A 15,253-nucleotide genomic window follows, 5' to 3' on the forward strand; every position below is an offset into this window, starting at 1 on the left:
TGGAGGAAACCTGACATTCGAACAAATTTCATAATCCTCTTAAAGGCTCCTTCTTTTCACAAGCAGCAGACGCCAGTTTGTTCTCCGAGCTGCCGGTGGAGTTCACCAGAGGAGGAGAAATCCGTCAGAAGGAGGCGGCACACTGTCTCATTGTCTTCGGATTCAGCTCCTCCAGTGGTTTCCGGGGAAGTTTCCTTACTTCTCTCTGTAGTGAACTCCTTTCTTTATAGAAATGAATCCTTTTGAATTTTGCACAGTGAAATCTTGGGCCTTTATCTGAGAAGTTTTAAAAAGCCATCCACAAATCCAGTGTCACTTTGATGCTTTCTCTTGAACAGGATGACTTTTGTTTTACATTGTGGCCTGAAAAGGCTGCTCTGGGAGGCACAGAGCCAAACAGCAAATAGCTCAAAACCCCTTCCTTTCTCCACATGCCTTCATCTCTTTGATAGCCCTTCCTGCAGGGAGACAGTAGAGATCTGGCCACATGAAGGACTTCTTTTGTGGTTGACACAGAGCCTACCACAATTTCTTATTTGTTGAGACTTAATAGGGTAGGTACTCAGATTAATTCTAAGGCCCAGGCGAGATCCCTACCTGTGGGAGTCACCCTGCGGACATTAGCCACATCCAGACACTTGAAGCAGGCTGGCTGAGAGGGGGGAGACATGTCAGCAGTGTGCAGGAGGCTTTATTCTGACATCTTCTGTTCTGTTTTACCTACATTCGGTATATAAAAAAGGAGCTAGGTTGAATATGTTTCTGTCAATGATTTAAATGAAGTAGAAATAATGTGATGTCGAGTGCTGTTTGGAAGATATGCCATGATTACTCTATCTGGTTGTTGGCAAGTTTCCGACTTGGCACTTGACCTTCTGCCTGCTGGGGTCGCTGGAGCGAGGGAGAGTCACTGCTAGGAGCTCTCCTGTCTCTGGGCGTCCTACTAAGGCTGCGGTGCTTCCTCTCAATGAGAGAGTGTGCTGTGGAGGGAGGAAAACAAGTGAGAGTGTCACCCCTGTGACATTTCCTCATTACTGTTCTGAATCACTTGGTTTCGAAAGTTGGAAGAGTAGTTCAGGTTCACAGTCCCTTATGTAAAATGGTAGGGGCTGGGTGGGTTTCAGAATTCAGAAATGTCCTTATTTTAGAAGGACAAAAGAATATATATACCATATGGTAATATTCCCACTGGGTCTGAGACAGCACCCACAATCACATTAATATTTCCACAGGGGAAATATGTGCATATTCATATAACATGGAATAAATTGAACGTATTTATATCAGCCCCATCAAGTGATACTGTCGCATGTGTTTGCCTAAATTTGGTTTTTCCCTTTCATCTCCAAAATTGCAAATCAGGGGCTGTGGATTCAAGCCTGGCTGACTGTTGGTGGTACTTAGGAGAGCCTGCACCCAGTCTGTGGTCTTGTGCCTCTTCCTGCTCCCTGGTCACTTCCTCTTCCACTCTCCGCTCCACTGATCTGTCACAAAGGGATAATATTTGCTCTATGGGCTGTTGTGAGGATCAACTCTTAAACATCAAACAGGGACTGGCGTAGAGTGTGTATTTGGTAAATGTTAGCTGTTACAATCTTTCCTCTTCCCTTTCCCCTTTTGCTTTGGGAGGTGAAAAGTGACGGATGCGCTGGCCGCAGTGTCACCCTGGAAAGAAGCCAAAGCAGTAGTGGAGTGTCTCGATTTCACTGGGGAATTAAAAGTCTGAGTTTTTATACTGAAAACTAAACGTCTTGGGACGCCTGGGTGGCTCCTTCGGTTGGGTGTCGGGCTCCTGGTTTCGGCTCAGGTCGTGATCTCGGGGTCTTGGAATCCAGGTTGGTCTCCCGCGCTCAGCGGGAGTCTGAGCGTCTCTGGGTCCCTCTCCCTCTGCCCCTCCTCCCTTCATGTGTGTGCGTGGGCTCTCTCTCTCTCTCAAGTAAATAAATCTTAAAAGAAAAAAAAACCTAATGTCTTCTTAAATGGCTAATATCACCATAGAATTTGTTTGCAGAATGACTAGACTTTTCAATGATGATTAAATATTTTGATTAATGTTACATCATATTTAAATCTCCTGAATGATTTATTTTAACTGTCTTTGAGGAGGGAATATTTGCCACTAGCTGATTTGCCATTATGAAACCCCTTTTCAAGTTTCTTTTCAGACGCTCATCGTTTAGAAAAAATATTTGAAAAGTGTATTGTTGATGATGCTAATGCTCTGACAAAGCTATAACTGAGGTTTATGCTTTAGTATATTGGAAAAGTGGCATTGGGATTGAAATCTTTTCCAGTTTTACAAAACAAAACAAAACAAAACACCAAACCAAACCAAAACAACAACAACAACAACGACAAAAAAACCTAAAAATTCGCCAGTACATTTATGGGCTTTTTAGTGTGAAACAATATTTATTTTGAAGTATCTTTTGTAAAGTGAACCTCTGCTTTTACATTTATAAAGACTTCCCCTTTTGAAAAGGGGGGCATGATTAAAAAAGCACTACCTTTTGTTGTCAAGCTGTTTTTTAGAGTCTCATTTTGTACCCTGTAATCCATTCAGAGAAATTCCCTGAAGTACCAACCTCCCTTCTAAGTAAGGGTGCATGATCTTGTCGTACAGAAAGTGTTAATTCATTTTCCTGGCCTTTTCTCTTAACTTGTGAAGATGACAGGTATAAATGCTCGTTCTGCTATATTTTTTGGATTAGAGACAGAAGAATTAAAACAGAAGGATTTCAAGAGAAGAGAAACATTAGCTTTCTGATGGGCCTGTGCCCTACAGGTGTTAGGAGCATCGAAATGGGGCATGGTGGACCTGCCTACATTTACATGCCCTGTACTGCCTCTCTTCCCAGCTGAACTATCAGCAGAAGGTGGGCGTCATGTACTGCAGAGCTGGGCAGAGCACTGAAGAAGAGATGTACAACAATGAGTCTGCCGGCCCGGCGTTTGAGGAATTCCTTCAGCTCTTGGGAGAACGTGTTCGGCTCAAAGGATTTGAGAAGTATCGTGCACAGCTTGACACCAAAAGTAAGAAATACTTATACTCTCCTGCTAGGCTTATTTCCCTCCTGCTGCGTTGATGTTCATCTGCTAAATTGCCCATAAAACAACATTGCCATTTACTGCAGAACACTGCTGCTGAGAGGGGAGAGGAAGCCAGAGAGGGAGGATGTGGCACCAAAACAATTGAAGACTGTAATCAAAGTAGCTAGGATTGGACTGGTAAAAAAAAGAAAATCATGTTATCAGAAGTGTCGACAGAGTAGTAGAGCCTTGGTGCAAGTCATGCAGGATGGCTTCTGGATAGTGTTGGACAGATTTCCCTATATTTAGCTGAATGTTAAGAGGGATTGAAAATTCCAGAATCTTCAAACCATCTGGTCGTAAGCTCTAGAACTTTTTACTTTCATGATCCTCGTGCTTATCTATGCAGGCAGTCTTCATACGGTTTTCTTACTCATTTTTGTATTCTGTTAATAGTGAGGGCTTTTGTTTGCTTATTTTCTATTTTCATTGTTCAGAGTCTAATTGAATCCCTGGGAAAATAGGCTTCTTAACTTTGGTATCAATTTGGCTCCTGAAATTCGGTGATTGAAAGCACAATGATGGAGCAGGGATTTTTAGCTATGGCTCACAAACATACAAAGTATATGAACATACATGTACACTCCTGTTCCCCAAGTCATTAATAAAGTAGTTAAGTTCTCAAGTATCTATTTAGGTTAGAGTAGGTTGACGTCTGCTATGTGTCTGTGAGGAAGCAGTTTTAAATTTTATCTCAAAATCCGTCCATGGACACCTGTGACCTGTTTGCTTAGAGAGGGTCTTTGGATGAGCATATCTGTACTGTAGTCTGTCATAATCTCTCCGGTTTTCTGTACAGGAAATTAAATAAGGAGTTGAGTCATGAAAACAGAAAAGCATTCATAAACTCCACTGCAGGGAAGAATTTCCTGTTGCCATGGTTTTGCTGTTGCCAACTTGGAAACGACATGCAAGAGAGACCATTAAAGCCCATAAATAGCCTCAACTCTTAAATATTATTTTAACGTTCCATACTCTGCTTGCAACTGCATGAAATGTGGAGTCCCAGTATGCCCTGAGACTCTTCTTTTCCAGAGACTCTGACATTTGCTCTATACGCTTCAGTCCTGTTGTCCCAATTTGTTGTGTTACATAAATTATCCTCACTGCAAAGAGCTATATGAAAGGGTCTGGGAAGAGACTATAATAAGCACCCTGGTTCTTTTTTTTTTTAATCATATAGTATATTCATAGTTTCAGGGGTAGACTTCAGTGATTCATCAGTTGCATATAACACCCAGTGCCCATTACATCAAGTGCCCTCCTAAATGCCCATCTCCCAGTTTACCCCATCCCCCCACTCCCGTACCCTCCAGCAACCCTCAGTTTGTTTTCTGAGTTAAAAGTCTTTTGTGGTTTGCCTCTCTGTTTTTATCTTATTTTATTTTTCCTTCCTTTCCCCTAGGTTCATCTGTTTTGTTTCTTAAGTTCCACATATGAGTGCGATCGTACAGTATTTGTCTCTCTCTGACTGATTTCACTTACCGTAATACCCTCTAGTTCCATCCATGTCACTGCAGATGACAAGAGTTCATTCTTTTTGATGGCTGACTAATATTCCATTGTAGACATATATATTCATATACATATATTCCATATTCCGTATGTATGTGTATTAGCATTCCATTGTATATATATACACCACATCTTTATCCACTCATCTGTCAATGGATATTTGGTTCTTTCCGTAGTTCAGCTATTGTGGATACTATAAACACCCTGATTCTATGCATGAGTGGCCAGATTGGAAATTGGACTACGATTTATGCATTCACATACTCCCAGCTGCCTCTGGGTGATGAAAGGCAATGTGCGAATAGCAAGAGTGAGGATAGCAAGACCATGCATAAGCAGTGTGGCATTAAGTAAGACTCTAGATAAGCACTGTGCATATTTTGCCTCCAAATCCTAGTAACGGTGAAGGCTGAGGGGGACAAGCCTGGATTAGTAAACTGTCTCTGATGGCACACTTTCACAGTTCTGGAATGTTCAGCAGGAAAGAGTTCCTCTTAGCTGTGTGCCCTCCTTTCAGGCCCATGTAACCTTTCAGGGCAAAACTGAGGAGCGGAAGAGTCCATAATTTCTTTTTCTGCCCTTTCAGAATGTCAGATTTCCTCCAGGGAACAGAAGTCCGAAAGTATGTCTGTTCTACAGCCCCGAAAGAGGCAGTTTGCATATTTATCTCTCTTCTTTTTTTTTTTTTTTTTTAAGATTTTATTTATTTATTTGACAGAGAGAGATCACAGATCACAAGCAGGCAGAGAGGCAGGCAGAGAGAGAGAGAGGAGGAAGCAGGCTCCCCGCTGAGCAGAGAGCCCGATGCGGGCCTCGATCCCAGGACCCTGAGATCATGACCCGAGCCGAAGGCAGTGGCTTAACCCACTGTCAAGCTGGCAGGATTAAAACCAGCCTCTGCATACCCCAGCAGCCTCTCCCTGGCCATGGTGCACCCAGGGATGAGAATTTGCTGTGTGTGCTAGGAGGTCATCTCACCACATTTTGTCCAACTTTATTTTGGGTCAGGAAACCCTTTCTTTCAATATAATCATTAAAATGAGAAAATGCTGAGACACCCGGGTGGCTAAGTTGGGTAAGTGTCCAACTCTGGATTTCAGCTCAGGTCTTGACCTCAGGGTTGTGAGATCGAGCCCAAGTCAGGCTCTGCGCTGGGCATGGAGCCTGCTTAGAATCGTTCTCTCCCTCTTCCTCTGCACCTCCCTCCTCTAAGAGAGAGAGAGAAAGCTGTCCAGTTCAGTGTTCCTGAAGGATTGTTTCCTTTACATTCAGCAGTGATTGGATGTGATTGGATCTGTGGATTTGCTTTTCATCAAATAAAAATAATAATTGTCAATCTTGATTTCTTAATTTTTACTGTGCCCATCTTCTGAATCATCCGGTTACACATACATTAGATCACTCACCAGCATACTCTGGGTAAATGAGGCTCTATTAATTGAATTTTTTTAAACTTTTTTGTCTCCCTATGCTTCCATATGGATAATTCCTCTTAATATATCTTCCAAATTCACTGCTTTTCTTTTCTTCCATAGTGTCTTAATCTGCTGTTAATGCAGTCCAGTGAAATTTTCATTTCAGATATTGTCATCTTCAGGGCCGAAATTGCATTTGGTCCTCTTTTCTTATATTTCTCACTTTCTCCTCTTTAGGTTCATGTTGTCCTTTAAATACTTGAAGATATCTGTGATTGCTGTTTCAAAGTTTTTGTGTGCCAGTTCTCTCATCCTTGTCATTTGAGGTCTCCATTTAACAGATTTTCTCCGGCTTTTGAGTTACATTTTACTGCTTCATGTCTCTGGTTACTTTTGATTAGAGTGTATATTGTGAAGGTTTTATGGTTGTCTAGATTTTGTTGTCTTCTGTAAAAGGACTGTTGAGTTTTGTTTTGGTGGACAGATATGTTACTTACAAAACAGCTTGATCTTTGTGAATTTTGTTCTTAAGCTTTATTAAAGCGTACCTAGAGCCGTCCTTTGCCCTCTAACTTAGCTCTACTCTAAGGCATGACTTTTCTTGTGTCTGAATACCCACAGATGCAGTGATGTCTCTTTCCTGCGGCTCGTTAGAACTCAAGTGTCTTCTAGCCTCTGTGAACTGTGAGAATTATTTGCTTCATAATTCTCTGCTGGTTTTTCTTTCCCTCGTAGTTTTTGTCTTTCTTTTATTGAGGTATAATTGACATATAGCATTTTTTTAGTTTCAGGTGTAAAATGTAATGATTCAGTACTTGTGTATATTGTAAATTACTGCACAATAAGTCTAGTCAACACGTGTTGGCAAACAAGGTTACAAAATTTTTTTTCTTGGGATGAGAACTTTTAAGATCTACTCGTAGACACTTTAAGATACGCGATACAGTATTATTAACTATAGTCACTATGCTGCACACTCCCCTGATAGTTTTTCTTTGCCTGGCTTTTGGAATCTTACTCTCAGTGTGTGCAGCTTACTGTTCAGTCCAAGACTGAAGGACCCTTATGCAGAGTTCTGAACCTCTCCCACTGTGGAGTTTCCTCCTCTTTGGTACTCTGCCCAGCAAGCATCAGCTACCTCGGGCTTCTTGAACTCCAGTGTGTTTTGGTTTCCCTCTTCAAAGCCATACTCTGTGCTCTTATTCCAAAAGCACCTCCAAGTGGAAAACCTGGTAGGAATCAGAGGGTTCCTCTTCTTTGGCTCTTTTTTCCTCCGAGATCACTATCCATCTCTGCCTATTATAAAATGCCTGAAAAAATTTGTTTCAGATATTTTGTCAGTTTTCCTAGTTACTTTTAACGGGAGAACAAGTCCTGTACCAAATACTCTTACAGGTGGAAGCAGAAGTTCCAGAGATTTTCATGTTTGCCATCTCAGGCAACTGTCACAGGCCTTGCCAGGTACACAGAATTGGCTTCTTTAGATTAACGTGCCCAAGTTTAGATGGCTGGGAAGCATGAGGGAGGTAGAACAGATCCTAATGCTGAGGTTAACAACGTGTTCAGAGAAAGCATTAATGTGGAATTAAGTACAGCAAAGCCCAGAGCTCTGCCTCATGGCTGTGTCCCCCTTTCTCAAGCCCTTGGGCTCACATTACCCAAGCCATCTCAAGAAATGGCTCTGCTTGTTATGTATTACGATTCTATTCAGATTTTAGGAAGAATTGATGGAGTTTTTGAAACATTTCTTCTTTTTCTCAGTTTTCCATACAAAGTCCATTTTCCTGGTTCAAAAATAAGGTCTTATTCACAAGCTACAGATGTGTCGGGTTGGAACGGTTCTACAATGAAGACATTTTCGGTGGTGGATTTTTTTTTCTTCCTTACTTTGTCTCCTCATTTGGATGATATAACTTCTAGATCATTACCATCCTCTCACACTACAGTAAGTGCAAAAATAAACTTCCCACCAAGCAGTTTGTTGTTTGGAAGCGGGAGGCGACCTTCATTTTTAGCTGTGTATATGGGTGAGGGAAATCATTTCCTGGGCGAGTCTTGTTTGACAAGGCAGGACATGGGCGACTTTAGAAGCTCTTTGTAAAGCATTACTCCCCGAAGCTTTCACCTTCCTTCATTTGCTGCAGTGTTTGTGAGTGCCTGTCACTTCCCCCATTTTTCCGTAGTGTTACAAGAGCCGCTGAGATTCAGGGTCTTGGAAGAGTAACAAATTTTTTCCAAAAGAAATAGTCTTTTATTTGGAATAAATATTTAAACTTTGATAGGGAACTGGATGAAACTAACTCTGCTCAAATGCTTTTGCATATGCAAAAGTCCGTTTGGAGTTGCAGACACGGATGAGTGAAGTAAAGGATTCTGTTTTCACCTCCTTAACTCTGTGTTACACTGTAAGGTTTTTCCTTTGAGCATTCCTGGAATGCACCTGGCAAAGAATTTAAAGTATGTAAAGGTCCCTCTTTAAGAAAACTACCCTCTTTTACTTCCACTGCACAACATTCTAAATTCTACTCCGCCCATCCTGAGCATCTTTTGTGGGCAAGGACTTTCATATACATTATTTCATGTAATCCTCACAGCGGCAAGAATATCGGTGGACAGAGAAGTGGAGTGATTTGTTTGTGGTCATTTAGCAAATGATGCTACTGTCATTCAAATTCAGATCTTACTTCCAAAATGAGAAGCCAGGTACCTGCAGGTGTCTTGCCAAGTGAGTCGTTGGCAGAAAACCGTAGTGGCTGACTCCTAAGTGCCAGCCCCCACCGTCTCCTCCTTCCTCACATCTCCCAAGTGTTACAGGTTTTGAGAAACCTCCCAGGTGTATCCACTGGCACCGGCCTCGAGCTGATACAGTATGGGCTCACCTGTCATGGCAAAGGGCAGGACAACAAACTTTTCTTGATCCTGTTCCTGAAGTAAAGGCCACCGCTAAACATACCTTGAAAAATTATTAGTAAATTATTAGTAAACATGATAGATGCCAGAGCGGTTAGAACTCTTGATTTCCCCAAATACTTCATTAGTGAGTGAGTGAAATCATACCACAAAGGCAGAAGTGTGTGTCCTTTCGAATATGTGCTGCTGTTCCAGATGTCAGTACTTGGCCCTGGCTGTGCTTGTGGGCACAGGGTTCTGCATTCCCCATACCCCAAGACAAGGTTGCATGGGTGGGACATCTGGGGATGGGACATCAAGGGATAGTCCCCAGGAGCCAACTGATGGTTATTGCATTTCAAATTAAATAAAGGGATAAATACGAGACTTATAAGCTATCTGATTTCATCTTGCATTTGATGTGTTCTGTAGTGGTGAGTATGTTTAATTAAGGGAGCTTAAGCTTTCTTCATTCTGTTGACTTTATTTAGCCTACATGCATTTAGTTAATGAGATTACTTTTCTCTTGTGTTCATAAATATTTAAAACCAGGAACTTTCCTGAAATCAAATTGCATAGGCTTGTTTGCCTTCATCGAGCTTTTCTTAACTCTGATACATCTTCAGTGATTGAGAAATGGTTGTTATAACAGTCTGATTACTTGCCCTCATTCAGATTTGTACACAGACACCTTTTTAACCAAGCTTTAGACTACCGAGAAGTCAAGGTGTTGAGTCTACACGAGCAGTCAAGGGTGATTATGACACTGACTGTCTCTGAAACTGCTCTACAAACTCATTAACCAGTTCATACCATCCTCAATCAAAATGCTTAATGTAGGATGTGATCGTGTGTTTTACACTTTTTCAAAGCAGCTGAGAAAAATACTGTTACCATTCCTCAATTATTCAGTACTGCCTATCATCTTCATTGAATATTAGAAATTTTACTTTCTATGACTTTGCATAGAATGCTGACTTTATTAGTGGGTGTCCGTCACTTGCGGGTAGTATGATTTGGAGACAGATCATGTGATTATCAAGATGACCCATAAGATGCCTGAATTTACTTTTTAACTTTTAAAGCCCCTTGACAAGTATGAAGGAACATTATCTTCCTTTCACCCCTCTTCTCAAAGCATATTTCCCTTTAGAAATTTTTTAGTATATATTTTCTTCAGCCAGAGAAAAAAGGATTTTTGTCACTTTCATTTTCCTGATTGTCATGCTATTAAATTTTTCATGGTTTCAGGGTTTCAAGGTCGCTAAAAATGCCACAATAGCAACATTGGATGCTTTATTTTTAAGAAAATATAACAAACATTCATTTTCCATGCTCTCTGATAAAGTTTAACAATTCTGGTATGTACGTAGTATTTTCAGAATTTTGGAATTCCTTCCTTCTCAGAAAGGAAAATGTCATTTTTTTGGCCCTCATTTCACCTCTGAAACTTTTGGAACTATTTAAACTGTTTAAAATTATCAGCAAAACTTGGGGATTTCCAGAAGTCTCCAGAAAAAGGCTGGTCAAGCAGCGTTCATGACATAAATGAGGCATGCAGAAAAGATAGCAAAAATGGGCCAGAAGTAGAAAAGCAGATGACCTTCCGCATTGTCTTCTACATCAGCTATCCTCTCTGGCAGTAATCCTTTTAGAATTAGACAGACATAAAAAGCGGAATGTAATTCATGAATACTAGATGACAGTCTCTTTTCTAGTTCATTAATTTTGCTCAAAATTGACTTGAAACACATGTAAGTACACGTCAAAGCTGACACATTCACTTTAAGGTTTTAAAATGTACTAATCAGTTCAAGAGTTATTTATAGCAGGAGTCCTTAACAGTAGATAGGTTCTTCATACTCAAGAGCCATCTTAGCTAGCTCAATTATTTATTATAGTGATTTGTAGTTTTTTGTGTTGGTGGTCATTAGGACTTAGAAGATATTTTTTTCTTGGAAAGTTATATGTTGGTACCTATTTTTACAATGTTGGAAGAGTAGTCTGTGCTTTATTTCACTTTTAGCTTGCTTCTAATTCTAACCCTTTGCATTTAACGTTAGTTTCAAAAATTAAGGTCCTCTGTGAAGCTTGAGGTTGAAATTCCAGGCTCTACAACATTCTTACAAGTCTGTCTTCGAGGCACCGTGGTGGTAGTCTATTCTTGGAGCAGCGCCTAAGGGCAGTGGAGCTCCTGGGTTACAGTTGCCCTGCGGGTGTTTATTAAAATAGATTCCTTCACCCAGCCCCATACCCACGGAGCAGGATTTCTGGGGGTGGTGCATGGGAATCTGCCTTTTAAACTTACTCCCCAGATGCTACTGTACATGCTAAATTTGAGAACTATTGCCTCCTGGTATATGCCAGGGGCTCTGTCTTGCAGCTTCTCTAAAATGCAGTTGAGCATTTTGGTCCTCAGCAGTATGGTTGATGGAGGCTTGAGTTTACCCAGGATGAACACAGTTCTGTCATTTTGCAGCCAATGCGTCCAGGGCCTTTTAGACTAAAGATGCTCCCTTTTGATTGGACAGTTAATACTTATTTCTCTGGTTTCCGGTTATTTGTGGGCAATTGAGTTGTTAATGATTAAGTGGGAAGGGGTTGCTGTTGACTTAAGGAAGGTGAGAGCAGAATGGTCTTAAAACGTTGGACATTGCTAGACTACTTTGTTGTTCAGTGTTACAGTCTTGGTAAATTTCCATCTGTTTCTTAAGAACAGAACATTTCTCTTGCTTAAATGAGAAGTATTGGAAAAGATGTTCTTCGACTGATGTTTGGGTAGAATTCAGGGGTGTGTAAACTTGGATGGGAAATAATTTTACCTTTATTTTCACTGATCCCCTAAAACTTAGCACTTTCTTAATAATTGAAGGTAACAAACCCTAATTGTTTAAGTTCTACCTATGATTTTATTGCAAGTAGAAAGCATAGGTATTTTCATACTGTATTTTTTTTTGGAGACTCTTTAAAATATTACTTATGTACATCACTACTTCAGAGGCATAGTGGTTACTAGATCAATTGCTAAAACTTTTTAGAGAAATCTAGTATCATTTTAAAAGTATTTTTGATAATTGTTTTGCTGTATAATAGATTTCTGTTGTAATCATATATATTTTATACATTTACAAATACTATTCTGACAGGGGACCCATAGGCTTCACGTGACTACCAAAGGGAATCAGATACAAAAAATGGGTTAAGAACACCAATGCTCAGGCCCTTAGGTGGCTCAGTCAGTTTAGTGGCTGCCTTCAGCTCAGGTCATGATCCCAGGGTCCTAGGATCCAGCCCCGCATCAGGCTGCCTGCTCCACAGGGAGTCTGCTTCACCCTCTACCTGCCGCTCCCCCTTGCTTGTGCTTGCTCTCTCTCTCTCTCTCTCTCTCTGACAAATAAATAAATAAAATTAAATTAAAAAAAAAAAGAAAAAACACTGATACTAGATCTTATTCTAAAATCTTTTCATTCTAAACCATTTCCTTTTTTTTTCTAAGATTTTCCGTAAGTGAACTGTTTTTCCTATTACAGTCATCTCATCTATATATATATTTTTTTTACTGTAGCTGACTCCACTGGAACCCATTCTCTGTACACAACATACAAAGACTATGAAATCATGTTCCATGTTTCCACCATGCTGCCGTACACGCCAAACAACAAGCAGCAGGTAAGAGACCGACCTGGCGTTGTCTGTGTTTCCTCACCCTCATTCATCTCCCCCAGAAGCCCGAGTGGCAAGTTTGTAAAATCTTAAACCAGAATTTAATGTTGCACCTGTCACCACAGCAGGAAGCTTTGTACTTTGCGGAAATAACGAATAGCAAATGAGCTGAAAACAAATGAAGAGACACAAATTCTAGGTTAACAGCCAGCTGGATGGCTTTGTGAATTAATCACTTGCTTTTCACCCGCGGGGACGGAGGTTTTCATGGAATCTGAAGAGAACAAGTTGAAATCATGGTGATTAGGTGACCCTGCAGGGTTGCAGAGACCATGTATGAGTGGGTGGAATTCCATCTCAAGAGGCCAAGGTACAAAGTAGAAAAGTACTGATGTGTCATTGCAGATTTCAGAGGAGGTTCGGTACCCTAACTGGAAGCAAAACCACAATAAATGTCAATGAGATCTCAGAAAAAGGTATTTTTTTTAACCTTAATCAGGAGACCACAAAGAAGATAAAAAAAACAATTACCTTTGTATACATTATACACAGTTTCTTTTTAAAAAGATCTAAAAGCACAGTGTCTGTTACTAAAATGTGGTGGTTGACATAGTAAATGAAGAAACCTAGAAGTGGCAGATTGTCACAGAGCAAAAGGGAAACGGGCAGTATTGTTTTAGAAAGTACGTGGTTATTGCTGTTTTTAAAAAATATGTCAAAATAAATGATACCAAACTGACATTTAAAAGAGCTAGAGAGCAAACACCTTCTCTTTTCGATAGCAGTTATAAACACAAGCCGTCCAGAATTACTTCTGACCTTAAAATGGATCTAGATTTTGTTATTGTCAACTGTTGTGCTAACAGAACACAGGCCAGCTGCAGAATGAATCACATCCTCTCTCCCAGAATTTAACCAAACAGGGATCTAATCGAACACTTCATCACTGCAGGTTTGATTAAATCACAAATCGAGGTAATGAAATTTTGCTTCTTATAATTACCAAAGGAATCAAAGAGAGGGAGCAAAGCAGTGAATCACCTACAAATCTGAAATAAATCTATTTAGAATAAATTCTATGATCTGGAATTTGATAGCAGTTTTTTTAATGCAAATTCCAAGCTCCAGATTACCCAAAGAGGAAAACATGATGGTAAGGAAAATGTACTTTTCTTATTCTGACCAGTAAGTAGACAAAAAATTTCAGGATGTTCACAAGTGATGTTTAAAGGATTATTCTTTCTACCTGATTACGCAGCAGAGAAAGTAAGATATATGAAAGGATAGAAAATTAATTAACAACATTCAGTTAATTGTTTATTTCTCCTAAATGAGTTGAAGTGTGTTGAGCAGCATTAGTTGGTATTTAAATAGACAGCTATCCAAGTTATTTAATTTGGAGGTCCAGTCAAGGCAAAAGTGTTATTATGGTCCTAAATCGGAGTGAAAGAATAGTTGGTACTGCTACATCTTAAGAAATTTTAATTCTCTACCTAGAGAATTTATTTCTTTTATGTAGATCACTTTAGGCTTAGAAAAAACAAACAGAACATAGCTTTTAAAATCTTGTGGCAGGAATTTATTTATAAATACTGTCTTTCATTATATATAATGTGAGATGGATAAATGGATTTATTTCTGTTTGGGTCCTTTACTAAGACTTCAGTGTTACATATCAAGCAAGAAGAAAGAATGACATTGCATCAAAAAGACAATGACATCATTGTATGTATACATCAATGATGTAATACATAGACAAATTGCATTTTCTTTTTTTTGGCGTGCCCAGGATCCTGAGTAGATTAATAATGTTTAATAATGGGTAAATTCTTTATAGCAATCAGTACAGACCAGCCTTTATTTCTGTAACATTCAATAATGTATCATGTTTAGAAATGAAAATAAATGGCCTCATTAGAAGATAATTTGGGATGCTTTGAAACGGAGATAAACCATAAGAGACTCTTAATCTCAGGAAACAACCTGAGGGTTGCTTGAGGGTGAGGGGAGAGAGAGGGCGGCTGGGTGATGGACCATTGAGGAGGGTATATGCTAAGGTGAGTGCTGTGAATTGTGTAAGACTGATGAATCACAGACCTGTACCCCTGGGGAAAATAATACATTATGTGTTAATAATAAAAAAAGTACATTTCTGGAACATTCTAACTCCCAAATCTCATCCCTAATCTAAAAGGCTACTGTTTCTCCCAGCTGGCAGCCAATACTAACTCATTGATTTTACTGGTATGTAATTTGTGTAGGTTAAAGTCACTGGAGAATTTAAAAAAATAAAAAAAGTTTTACAAATGTAAGCTTATACCTTATAGATAGTTTATATAAATTGTATATTTTGTTATTTTTTTCCTTGACAGAACCTCTATATAATAAATGAGAAATGCAAATTTTGTTCAACTTTTTTTTCATACTGCTTAATTAAGCTATCTAATAAACCCCTCTAACAGAACCGCTGACCTAACCTGACTTGGGGTGCCTGAATTTGAAAGCCACCTTTCCAGAATGCTGTTGAATGTGAAACAGAAGGTGGCCTTAAGCAGCTTCCACTGTAATTTAAAAAGCTGCTTCAACTTGAAATTTAACCCACTTTAGGAATATTAGGAATGTCTGCATTCCCAGCTGGTAGGTAATACAGAAAGCATCTTCGAAAACACCTTAGCCACATT

At 39.7% G+C, this 15,253-nt stretch overlaps 1 protein-coding gene across 15 annotated transcripts in view; it reads left to right on the plus strand.

The window, feature by feature from the left end:
- SIPA1L1 (signal induced proliferation associated 1 like 1) overlaps positions 1 to 15,253 on the plus strand; it is a 368,863-nt gene that overhangs the window by 268,572 nt on the left and 85,038 nt on the right. For all 15 annotated transcript variants that reach the window (XM_044230270.1, XM_044230260.1, XM_044230258.1 and 12 more), the window contains 2 exons: positions 2,859 to 3,033; positions 12,475 to 12,578. In XM_044230270.1, the coding sequence (XP_044086205.1) occupies positions 2,859 to 3,033; positions 12,475 to 12,578 (279 nt within the window). The remainder of the gene's footprint in view (positions 1 to 2,858; positions 3,034 to 12,474; positions 12,579 to 15,253) is intronic.

This window comes from Neovison vison, chromosome 13, assembly GCF_020171115.1.
Source record: "Neovison vison isolate M4711 chromosome 13, ASM_NN_V1, whole genome shotgun sequence".
NCBI classification, from domain to species: Eukaryota; Metazoa; Chordata; class Mammalia; order Carnivora; family Mustelidae; genus Neogale; species Neogale vison.